The sequence below is a fragment of the Rutilus rutilus genome (assembly GCF_951802725.1).
Source record: "Rutilus rutilus genome assembly, chromosome: 5".
In the NCBI taxonomy this organism is placed as follows: domain Eukaryota; kingdom Metazoa; phylum Chordata; class Actinopteri; order Cypriniformes; family Leuciscidae; genus Rutilus; species Rutilus rutilus.
This window is the reverse complement of record NC_140213.1, coordinates 8978378-8991291: the sequence shown is the minus strand read 5'-3', so window position 1 is coordinate 8991291 and position 12914 is coordinate 8978378. Positions and strand designations below refer to the sequence as shown.

At 39.4% G+C, this 12914-nt stretch overlaps 1 protein-coding gene across 2 annotated transcripts in view; it reads left to right on the top strand.

Moving 5' to 3' along the window:
- The first annotated feature begins 2009 nt into the window (after positions 1-2009).
- LOC311290282 (transmembrane protein 255B) overlaps positions 2010-12914 on the top strand; it is a 49692-nt gene continuing 38787 nt past the window's right edge. The window contains exons 1-3 of one of the 2 annotated variants that reach the window (XM_084408679.1): positions 2010-2132; positions 3150-3292; positions 11364-11426. In XM_084408679.1, the coding sequence (XP_084264805.1) occupies positions 3161-3292; positions 11364-11426 (195 nt within the window). In that variant the 5' untranslated portion in view covers positions 2010-2132; positions 3150-3160. Of the gene's footprint in view, positions 2137-3149; positions 3293-11363; positions 11427-12914 lie in introns of both variants that reach the window. The other variant, XM_084408678.1, reaches the window with a different exon arrangement.

Genomic DNA, 12914 nt, shown 5'->3' with positions numbered 1-12914 from the left:
TTAGGCTTTCTGACACCCAAGACTCAACTAATCTCTGCAATTCTCCATCTGTGATCCTTGAAGAGTCTTTGACCACTCAAACTTTCCTCCTCACCATCCATTAAGACAATATAGACACACGTCCTCTTCCTGGCAGATTCGTAACATCTTTAGTTGATTATAACTTCTTAATTATTGTCCTGATGGTCAAAATGGGGATTTTCAATTCTTTAGATATTGTCTTACAGCTACTTTCTATTTTGTGAAGCTCAACAATCTTTTGCTACGCATCAGAACTATATTCTTTGGTTTTACTCATTGTGATGGATGAGCAAGGGAATTTGGCCTTTGTGTTTCCTCATATTTAAACTCCTGTGAAACAAGAAGTCATAGCTGGACAATTTCATGTTCCTAGTCACCCTGGTGTGCTAAAAAAGGTAAATATTAATGGGAATATACTTCTGAGATATTTTTCTCATAAAAAAATTCTAGGGGTGCCAACAATTATGGCCAGCGTGTTTTGGAGAAAAACATTTATTTCATAATGTGATTTACCCCCCAATTTCAATTATTTTACTTCAATGAAAGGTTAGATTTTATTTTTATTTTTTAAGGTAATGGTAATGAGGTATATATAAAAAATACACATAAGAGCTCAGACAAACATGTATACACCATCCCAATACACAAGAACAAAAGACCAATAATGTAATGCAGGATAGGGCTGACAAATTTTTATAAAAATAGCACAAATATATATATTGCTCTCTGTATTGTGGGAACACACACATCCCATTAAATTAAAAACTGCAATGTTTAGCTATGAAGCATTTTTCTCAAATAAAAATCATCAAATTGTCATCAAATCATCAAATTTATTCCAAATAAGTGCTATAAAACTGTCGGCATGTTGTGTTGTCTTCTGGCCTGTTTGAATTAGTTAAGGTGTTAAGTGTGTAGCAAATGCTGTTCTAGCTGGGATTTATTTAAAAGTCGCATTCCTGCCAGGCTGTAAATTATTCCTGTTCAACACACTCTTCTATAGACAGGTGTGTCTAGTTAGCAGAGAAAAACGGCTTGTGACAAAAGCTTAGATTATACATAATTAGATCTTTAAATTCAGTCTGCTACCTATATGTCCTTTGCCAAATAGCACTCATTTTTGTCCATATTTTATAAATCTCTTCTGCGTACTGCAGGGTGTTTAAACTGACACAATGATCCATGATTTAATAGGTGTGTGATGTTTTTCCTCTGCCTGCAGCTTAATCTCTGGAACTCACAGGAATGGTCAGGATCGGTCAGTGTGGGTTCACTGACATAAGACAAAAACAGCGTCTCAGATCTCACACAGGCCAGTGACCTGTGCTTGAATCAGAATCAGCTCTAAATTGAATCAGATGGTTGTAACACTTTTTCCTTTAACATCTTTTGCTCGTAACTTGTTTCACATTAACCACACTGGCATTCAGTCATGGCAAGTTGTCACATGAACTGGGGCAAATTACTTGTATTGTAATTAAATAAAAAATATGGTAAAAAATATTTTCTATTGGCCTACTACACAATATGAGACTTTGATACTTTTGATTATTTTTATTTTTTTTCTGTCCCGTGAATTGTGTTAGTTTTATGATTATTTTACTGTTAAACATGCCAGAAAAGCCTGATTAATAATGGCAGATTCCATTGTCACACACACACAAAAAAAAGCAATAGCCTATGTTTAACTATTTTAGATGTTTTTCCTGAGCTGTACTATAGGTTTTTATAGTCAAAACTTTAAGAGTTGTGTCTATAGCCTAAATCAAAAATCTTCCTTGAGAAATAGCCTATTCTCTGTGTTAAAAGGTTTGACAACTATCCCGCAGTTAATCTATATATTCAGCATGTCTGTGGAAGTTTCAAAGAAACCATAAAGTCAAATAGAAGGTCTTGCCCCAAATTCTAGTAATAATATCTAATTTTACGACCTTGAATTCCTCGGAGTGCGCGGGCACGTGTATAAAAGCTCGAGCAGTCGCGGTGGCGCGCACAGTCCGGATTTATAGGCTACCAGTGAGTGAGATCGAGTGGATTATAAACATTAACGAATAAGGATGACAAAATCACAGGAAACGACCCTTCGCGACGCCGCTCGTCCACATACTGCTGTGGGTAAGTGTGAGGGGTTTGAATGAGATTTCACAAATATAATAAATTCTGCGTAAGAAAAAGAAATTAGAGAGTCTTTTTTTATTTAGGCTAATATATTATTATATGAAAGAATGGTCGCGTTAACTTGCACAACTTATTTTTATACGCAGATAAAGAATTCCCCGCAGTATTTTATCATTTATTGTAAAGTTTAATAGATTATCATGCAGTCTTACATTTGATAGCCTAATCTTTATATTTGATTGGCTTCAGCTCAGGCAAAGTAGGCTAAGTGAGACCTCAGGTAAAGTGGAACGAATTATTTTCACGATTGACTGTCCTTTAAAAATCAGTAGACAATCAAATGTATAGGCTACCTGTCATTAATAATTGTCTCAAGGGTCTTTGTCTTTCTGGAAATGTTTTCATTTGTCTGAAATAATCTTATATTATTATAAGATATGATTATACACAAGCATCTAACAAGGGTGTATTTAAGAAATTAGATAAAGTGAGACCTAATTTGAAGAAATATTTTTGTAGTGCTTCAGTTATATAAAACATTTGCTATAATTTTGACATAGGCTACTATAAACTATACTGACATGTTATGACATATTATAAACTACATTGACATTTAGGATGATAACACCAAATGCTCAAAGGTTGAGATTGAAAAGCTTGCTATTCAACATGTGTGTCATAGATCTCATAAGTCCCACTGAAATCCTTTGAATTGTTTAATATTTTCAAAACAGTTTTACGTAGTGGGAGCTCTGAGAGATCATTTAGCTACCAAATATAGTTGGCAGTTGGCAATACGTAAATATATGAAGCCAAAAATATCCAAGAATTTCCCCTGTGTATGGGGCAGAGAATGATTTATTATTTCAACTGAGTTTGTCAGTCAAGAGAGAAAACTTGTATTTTAGCAGTTTTAAACTGTGTTTATGTTGTTGATTTGCAATCATTGGTAAGATGAGCTAATTTATACATTATTTTTCATTTAATCTATCTCACTTTCTCTTTGGTAGATGCAGTGAGGATGAGGAGGAGAAAAGCTCTGTGGCTGGTTTCAGGCATGTTAAGTCTGTCTTTGCTCATTGTTGTGATGGGTATCTACATCAGCACACGCACTGAGAGTGTCAGCATCACAGGATACATGTCCGGGATTATCGTAAGTATCAATCACATTTTGAATCATATTGGGTGTAAATGCAATAAAAAGAAAATATATTTAAATGTTTATAAAACAATGTTTGTTTTTTTGGTTTAAATTTGTTCTATTCTGACTAACTAGAGACCCATTGACATCCTTGAATTTTTTTGTACATACCCTGGGGAACTAGAGATTATTCTGGTCTCAATGAAGATTCCATTCCAAATTCCAGCCATATGAAAATGTACTTATATGTCTCATTCAGTCAAACCATAATCTAATTAGAAAGTAGACATTTGAAACGGGTCGTCTGTCAAGAAAAACACAAATTTTGGTTGGAGCAGTCATTCCCCCAACAACCTAAGCCAAATTCACTGCTCTGACTCTGTTTAACTAATAGAAGTCGCCAAAATATACAGAGACCAACCAAAAACCTTCCAAGACAAATTTTCATGAGAAAATTGCACACTACTATGATGAAGGAGTATCACAGTTTTATCTGAAATACAATTTATAAATTAAGGTTTGGATCTCACTAGCCCTTTCAAAATCCTTAAATGCACATTGATTTATGATTTAGCCTGTGCTGAAAGATGATATAATTATGGTAATTTCCAAGAAAATGATGTTTTCCAGTAAATGCTATAAATCAAACAAATAGCATTTAATTGGTTTTTTGTTGTTGTTTTTTTTTTTTTTTAGCAAATATGCATGTAATGTAGGTTTGTGTAATTTTCTTGATGTGATTATAGGCCCACACAATAATTCTCCTAATTTGCAGAATTGAGTTTGTTGACAAATAGGAACCTTTTAAAGGGGTCATATAATGGTACATGCATTTTACAAGTTGATTGTACTGAAATGTGTGTTGGCAGTGCCTGTGCACAACCATCATAAAATGAGAAAAATCCATCCAGTGTTTTTTACTTTTTTATCTTCTTATATGTTTTCCCCTCTCTCAAATCAAGCCGTTCGACCGTGTGACGTCACACGGTCGGACGCCCCTCCCGCGATTGTTGATTGACAGTAGCGTTTCAACACGTGAGCGAGCTGTCAATCATAGTCCGCGTGGACTGGCGCGGTCATTGTTGATACGCTGGAGCACTGTCTATGAGCAGAATGGCGTCGCGATTGTGGTGTTCTGTTCTTGGGTGTAATAAGGAACACAGCAGTCATTTTGATATTCCTAAATCCGAACCGCTGAAGACGCAGTGGCTGAGTTTGTTTTCGAAGGGAATATTCCCCACGATCAACGTCGATGCTTTCATGTTTGCGCGAATCATTTCACACACCAGACTGCTTTACAAACGAGGGTCAGTATAAAGCTCGTTTTGTTAAGAAGCTACTCCTGAAAAAAGGATCGGTACCAACTATTCGTGTTCCTGCTGCACCTCCAGAATGACTGAAGTGAGTGTAACGTTTTATTAACCTTTATATTAATATTTATATTAATCTTTGCAAATCGCTTGCACGCTTCACGATGAATGCGGCTGTTTACACTCAGGGTACATTACGGCATGTTTTCTATGTACGACGTTCTCAATATAATTAATAATCCCACGTTTATAATGAACAACGCGTTATGGTTATAGAGGGGGGTTTTTTTACCGGAAGTCGGAAGTCGGCCATTTTGGAGGCACTGAACGCAAACAATCTAAAATGATGTCCACACTGTGTATCGCAACTGTTCAGATCCGATTTGTGTGTCCATGCAGCTCTTTGGCAATATGGCAATGACGTTGCGTTGTTGGAGGGGTTTGTATTTGCAATAGAGATGTTGTCTTATTTCAATTTTACAACATGGAAATGTGTCGCCGCCGCGCTGGACTACTGCGTGTCTGCGTCTTGAGCATTGGTCTTGAGCTGCAGAACTGTAGGAGGCTGGTATGCATGCACAGCTTTTTTTCCGCGCTCTTATCTGCGCCGGTTTCAAAAATAATCATTTTCTGCTCGTCCGGCACTTTGCAACAACACAGCCTTGTTTCAGCAGCGACTTTCAGCATGTTCCCTATAACAACGTCTGACGTTTACATTTTACGTGGCGTGAGAAAGTAACATACCACGCAAAATCCGATCAGAGCGTTCAGACTGAAGCGGATTCTGATATGTGATTTGAATAGGATTTCAAACCACATATGGATGTAGCTTGAAACGGATTTCATTCTTTTTTGGACTGACAATCTGAACGTAGCCTATGTCGGGATAGTAAATAGAAGGAAGAATTGCAGTAAGGGCTAGCTCGTTCGGATCTTTACCACATATTAACTTTAGTTTGGCAAAATTACGCGCTCTTTCCTGCTTACTAAGTTCTTCTCTATATGATTTCGCAGCTACCATGTGTTTTTTCCTTGGTTTATTAGTGTAACAGTGTGTTCAGTAGTACATAAATTGTGCAATCTATGCTGTTGTTTACATGCGAGTGCCTCCATAATGGCCGCGCATCCGGGTTACCGCCCAGAACGTGACGTCGGTGAAAACCATAGACAGTATATAAACTGGACACAGCGACCCCATTGGATTCAACGGAGGCAAGTGAAGTCAATTAGAAGCACTAACTTCCTGATGGTCGAGCGTACTGCGCAGACTCACACTGAGCTTGACGACGTAGATGTGACGTGAGCAACCCGTCTGTCTTCTAGTAGCTGTGCCAAACGAAATCTGAATCATTCCCTTCCGAAACTTGCAGAGACGGAGAGTGTGAGTAGGAGGTGTCCATGAGCTAGGAGCAGGAGAAACTTTTGCTAAGTATTCTGATTAATTACTTTGCCATTTTGCCTCCACGTCCCCCCGATTGCGCGCGAGCTTCTCCTCCTGTCCATATGGTAATCTCTCTACTGTGCGACAGAGAGTCGCGTTGGTATGACGCAATCGTTAGCCTATTTTTACAAAAACTGCTTCTACGGGGCCATAACGTAAGATACAAGGTAATGGAGCCTTTTATACATTTTCGTGTTTGTTTAGAAATAAATAATGGACAAATGGAGTCTTTAAACGCCTCAGATGTAAAGTTATTCGCTGTCAAAGTGACGCCAAAATGAATGGGAGTCAATGGGATGCTAACAGCAGGTGATGGTCTGATAGCCAATGGCGGCGCCCGGGGAAGCTTCAACATAATATGAAACGCTGCCCCCCTGGTGAAAACCCTCTGTGTTATTAGGTGTGTTCGACATCGGCTGCGGCTTGATGTAACCGATCGGCGAGAGTAGCCGCGTGCAGACGGGGAGGAGCTGCAAACGGAGATGTGAAGTCGGACACTTTCTGGTTCCCGTAGTGACCGCTCATGTGGTGTTTGCATACTTTACCACAGCTGAAGTGAAATAAATGCAATATTTGCCAAATAATACACAGATGTTTCAGAGACATTTTCATTCAATACTTTATGTAGCCTACTGCTTCATACTGCGTCTGTTTGAACAAGAATAAAGTTCAACATACTATCAATGAAAGTGGAGTCTACGTTTTTTGCAGTTTTAATTTGATAAACATGACACAATAACATTGTAACTACATGAAAAGAGTGTTTACTGTTATAAAAAAAAAACTGATTTGTGAGCTTTAGAGGAACTAAAGGTATTCGAATAAACACGAAACACGTGATCGTTGTCATGCGGTGAATCCGGCCAATCGTGGAACAGCTGTATCGTCATCAGCCCACGTGCAGCCCAGTGCAGTCGCTCTTGAGTAGCTGCGCTGGCTGAGTTCTCCGGTTACTCTCGAATCGCTCTCGCGGTACTTTGATGGCATACGTCACAGTCACGTGGCGTCGGCGCTGTATCAAGTCCAGGGGGGTAATCGAGCGCTCGATTTCCATACCACCCCCGGGAGTCGCCATTGGCTAACAAGCCTTCACCTGCTGTTAGCATCCCATTGACTCCCATTCATTTTGGCATCACTTTGACAGCGAATAACTTTACATCTGAGGCGTTTAAAGACTCCATTTGTCCATTGTTTATTTCTAAAGAAACACGACAATGTATAAAAGGCTCCTTTACCTTGTATCTTACGTTATGGCCCCGTAGAAGCAGTTTTTGTAAAAGTAGGCTAACGATTGCGTCATAACCACGCGACTCTCTGGAAATTACCGTAGAGACAGGAAGAGAAGCTCGCAGTCAATCAGGGGGGCGTGGAGGCATAAAGCCCGATAAAGTCAAGGGAGAAGCCCATAGAGAGTCATGACGTTGCTCCTGCTCCTAGCTCATGGACAGCTCCTACTCACGCTCTCCGTCTCTGCGAGATTCGGAAGGGAATGGTTCAAGGGTCTTGCCTCTTACTGATAGCGCCACGTTGGCCGAACAGAGTATGGTTCTCTGAGATAATGGGCCCTATCTTGCACCCAGCGCAATTGACTTTGTACACCGACGCATGTTTCATTCCTATTTTGCACCCGCGCAAAGCGCGCTTTTCCCTCCACAGAAGCACGTCGCTAAACTAGGGAATGAACTTGCGCTCTCTGGGCGGTTCAGCGCAAAAAAGGAGGCGTGTTTTGGCGCAAACGTTCCCTGGTGCTATTTTACTGTTCCATAAAACAATTGCGCCACTGGCCAGAAAAAACCTAGTCTAAAGTCAGTGACGCGTTGCGCGTTGTTCATTATGCTATTTTAAGGGCGCATGCTTGACCATAATGTATAGAGTGCACAAACGCTCATACACTGTGATTCTCTAATCTACACAGAAGCAGCAGTTTTCATTTTTGCAAATCATATTATTACAAACGATAGATAGATAGATAGATAGATAGATAGATAGATAGATAGATAGATAGATAGATAGATAGATAGATAGATAGATAGATAGATAGATAGATAGATAGATAGATAATTTATTATAAATATAATAATTTATTATAAAAGCATACATCTAGCTTACACATTTACCACATTATTATATGCCTGTTTAGCCGAAGCTAATTTGGGTGTGTTTCTCCCATCCCCAATGTCACTTCTCTCTCTTTTACGGCCGTGACGAGAGCGTTGCTCTCCTCGGCTGTGAACCGCTCTTGACGCGCGCCTGGCAAATCCGCCGTTATAATAGCAATACGCCAAGGAAAAAGTGCGTCTGCTCTTAAAGGGAATGTGAGATGATGCTCTGATTGGTTTATTTCACGTTACGCCCAAACCACACCTATGAATAATGAAGCTACTTCAGAGTCAGACCAACCCCTTTTAGATTTGCGCCTGGCGCAAGAGTCATTTATCCCGCCGGGAAAATAGCAACAGCGCCGAGACCCGCCCACAAAGTTACTTGCGCTTTGCGCTTTGACACTTGCGTTTCAGATCGTTAAAATAGGGCCCATTATCTCTCCTCGACGGCTCGCCATGGGCGATTCCGGAGAGGAGGGACCTTCTGTCTCAGGCGGAGGGAGCGATATTCCATCCCAGGCCCGACCTGTGGAACCTTCATGTTTGGCCCCTGATGGGTACCAATTGAGAGACACTGGGCTTTCACCGGATGTTATTGAGACCATTCTAAGTGCTAGGGCCTCCTCCACTATAAAGAGTTAAGCCAGCAAATGGGGTGTCTTTGAAAGGTAGTGTGTTGTACACAATGCTGATCCGGTCAACTGCCAGATTGCTTCAGTTCTGGACTTCCTGCAGGAGAAATTATTAACAGGCACATGCCCCGCCACCCTCAAGGTTTATGTGGCCGCTCTTTTGGCTTGCCACGCCTTGGTTGAAGGGGTGCCACTTGGGAGACATCCTCTGCTCGCTCGTTTCATTCATGGGGCCAGACAGCTGAGGCCTCCCGTAAGAACCAAGATCCCTTCATGGGACTTAGCTATAGACCCCTTTTCAGTTGGTAAACATGGTGACTTTTTGTGTGGGCGGAGCCTAGGTGGTGGCAGAACGATCCCTCTGGCCACTTCACTAATGTTAGTTTGCAAGTTTTGTTAGCTTGTTTTTTAAGATTTTATCTTAATGTGCAAAGTCACTTACTGTCCAGGACCGCGATTGTTATTTGCAAAAGTTAATTTTAACGGACATCCCAGACTGGCTGACCCGTACACGCTCAGTCAATGGATGGACGATCTGACAGTATTAACGTTAACGCTACCTCCGGTTGAGTGGCCTGACTTCTACACCTACCTGATAGAGAAACTGAGCGTAAAGAGAAACTGAGGCCAGTTCTGGCTACAGTTCTGCCTACCCAGCGCCAAGCCCAGACAGAAGACGACAATGTAAAGAGTGACATTACTGTGCAATTTTAATGATGTGAATATTTTCTAGAAATAAAAATTCCAGATACAACTATGTATTTAACTATGTATTTGATTACCCTTTCTTACCAGGTTCTTCAAAAAGTCTAGTCACAATCAATCAAAACAATGTATACAATCATAGATGATTCACAAATAATCACAATCATTTAGAAAACATTATGCGATAAAATTTCAAATTGAAGCCTGTACTCCGTCGATTCTTGCACCCAACAACACAACAAGATGACATTTAATAACAATAATAATAATTTAAGCTCCTTATTATGTAGCCAAATCTGTGCTGGTTTGTATTGGCCGCCTCCAGGTTTTCCTTTGTTTTGCCACCAGCTAACGCCGTGACGTAACTGTGACGTCGGCTCGACGGTCTATAGTCCTCAAGGGTCTGGTTGAGACCCCCTTTGAACCTCTAGAATCAGCGTCTGACAAACTTCTGACTCTAAAAATGGTTTTTCTTATGGCTATAACTTCTTTAAAAAGAATTGGGGATATGCAGGCTCAGTCGATCTCGCCATCCTGCTTAGATTTGGATGTTCATTCCAGTCTGGACTCTCACGTCCTTGAGTCGACATCACAAGCTAACGTCTGAGGCCTTCTTGCGTTCTTGTGAGCACACCTATACAATCATTAAGGGTCCGTGGGTATTCTTGTTCCCAATGCGCTAAGCAGCGCAGCATCAATTGTAGCTTTTGAAAGGGAACGTTCCGGATTACTTGACTGTAACCCTGTTCCCTTCATCTACAGCTGAATTTACCAAAACCCCTGTTATTGTTCATTCCATCAAGAACCAACATAATTAAGACTTTTATCATTTCAATCAGAATCAGGTTGAAAACAGGTTCCTAGCATACAGGGCAGTCAATGGTCAAGCACCATCCAACATCTGTAGTCCTATTATGACACCTAGGACTATAGCTAGGGTTGCCAACTGTCACATTTAATACATGATCAACTTGTATATAAACATGAAATGCTATGTCCTTTTTTTTAGCAAATGTTTTTCGGGCCATTTGTACAGTATTTTTTCCATGTACCCCTCAATTCACTAACAATACCTGTTGGATAGGTTCCCACAGAGATTGTCCATGAATTGATATACAAATATATATTATACTTTTGCATCCTTTTTATCTAACTATAAATTATTCAGAATGTCTCCTTTTGTGGCGAATGGATTTAGAAAAACATTAAAATAAGGACAGAATTTCACCCCATTTTTGTGAACTAATCCTTGAAGTGTCGACCCTAATAATACCCGAATTTGCATTTCCCTCATTAATAAATTGCATTAGTGACTTCATCTGTGAGCTCAAGGCTGTTCAGACATTATAAACAAGGGGCTTCTTGTTAATACAATGTCAAATATTATCAATGGGTTCACAGCAGGAAAAGAAGATAATAAAGTTAGTCTGACAGTGAGAAGTAAACCGCATACTGTGTTGCCAAAACATCTCTTTTCCATCTGTGAACTTGGATGGTCTGTGAAACTCCAGCAGATACCCTACTGGAGACCTGGGTTATGAGTATAGCTAAAGTATGTCAGCTCTCATAAGCTGACAGTCATGAAGTTTTGCATGCAAAGTGATTGGATCTTCCAGTTAGCTATTAGCAAGATGTTGAGGAAAGGTTATATGTTCCAAAACAGGATGTAATCTCATGAACGCTGAAATATTTATGTATTTCAGACTTTCCCTCATATTTTCTTGTCATATAAGCTTGATAAACCCATAGAATGAATGTCATAAATCATTAGCTTGATATGAATTGAAACCATGATAATGATTCCCAGTGCTCGTATGGTCATGCTTATGTTCTCCAGAGAATTTTGCATCATTTGTTTCTCGTTTTACATTTATGTCTGTCTGCTGATTGCAGTTGGCGTTTGGATCCTTCTTGGGAGTTCTTGGACTATGCCTGGAGGAAAACCGCAAACAGCTGGTAGATATCCCATGTATCCATCATCAGCTTGAGTTTTGTCTTCCTGTTTTATGATCCTGCTCAGCTTGCTACCTCGTCATCCTGCAATGGTCCTTTTAGTTATGCTTCACAAAATATTTACCATCTTTTATTGTCCTTTTTGTTCACTGTGGTTATGGAAACATTATAATCTCACGCATCCAACGTGAAAATATGTGAAGCACAAATATTTAAAAACACAAGATATTAGGTTTTTTTTACCACAGTGCTCCTGAATGCTTGATTCTGGTTGAATGTTTCAAATGTTGATTAATTTTTTGTGACTGAATGACCACATTAAGGCTTTGCCACACTAATATCTTTTTCGTTTTCTGTTTTGGAGGTTTTGTAGCTTTTTGAAAACGCTTTCCCAAGTGGATAAATTTTAAAACACTTGTTTAGTCATATGACGCATATTGAACTGATAGATAAGATACAGTAAGTATGTTTATGATGCTATTGTGCCTGTTATGTGCTATTCACTTTCACACTGTTGCTAAAGATATGTTACTTTGTACACTCTTCATATCACAGTCCTGCAAAGATGACAGATAATTTACTCGTAATTGCTGTCCTGCGGCAAAACATGAGAGTAGTTGTGTTTTAGACCAAACATGTAATGGTGAGTGAGTGCGACCTGGACTCATCAGTGAATGGTGAGATATTTTGCTAAAAAAATGATTCTGCCAGAAGAATAGCATGAGAACTTTATTATATATGTTCCGACTGCATCATCTCAGAGAGCTTTTATGAGGTTTTACGCATGTGCAGTAAGGTGAATTTAACTTTTTCCAACGTTTCAGTGTGGATGAATTTATAAAGTTTTATAAAGTTCCATATCACTTGGCCACATTCTTCCCAATAGGTTCAAATGTTTATAATAAATGAAACTTCAAAACCCATAAACTTTAGTATGCAAAATACAGGGTTGCCAACTTTGGGACTTTGGCTGGAGTGAGACTCTGTAAAACATCAGTGCGTGCGCGTAACCCAACCCTAATTTTAAAAATGTCAGTCCTTGTTTACTTATATAGCCTAAACCCTGATTTATGAAAAAAAAAAAAAAAAAAAAAACATTTTTCAAAATGTACAATTAATTTATTGATTGCACTATAAAAAAATAAAGATAGAGGTGATTAAATAACAAACATGTAAAACAACAACATCAAAACAATACAAAATCTCAAAACAAAAGGGACACATAATAGTTACTCCACCTACCCAGAAAACCACAACACAAGTTTCACACATTTGGCCTGTTGTAGCCTATGCCACAGTGGCAGTGTTGGCCTGCTTCACTACATCTGCAGGAGCTCGTATCTGAAGCAGGGTTCGATCCGTTCATGAACCATAATGCGTCTGTCACGTGACAAATGAACTAAAGACTCGGAAGGCAATTATTTATGTTCCCTGTAAATTATAATGATTTCTTAATTCAGAATATGATAAAGACTGCGTAGGTGGGAGTGT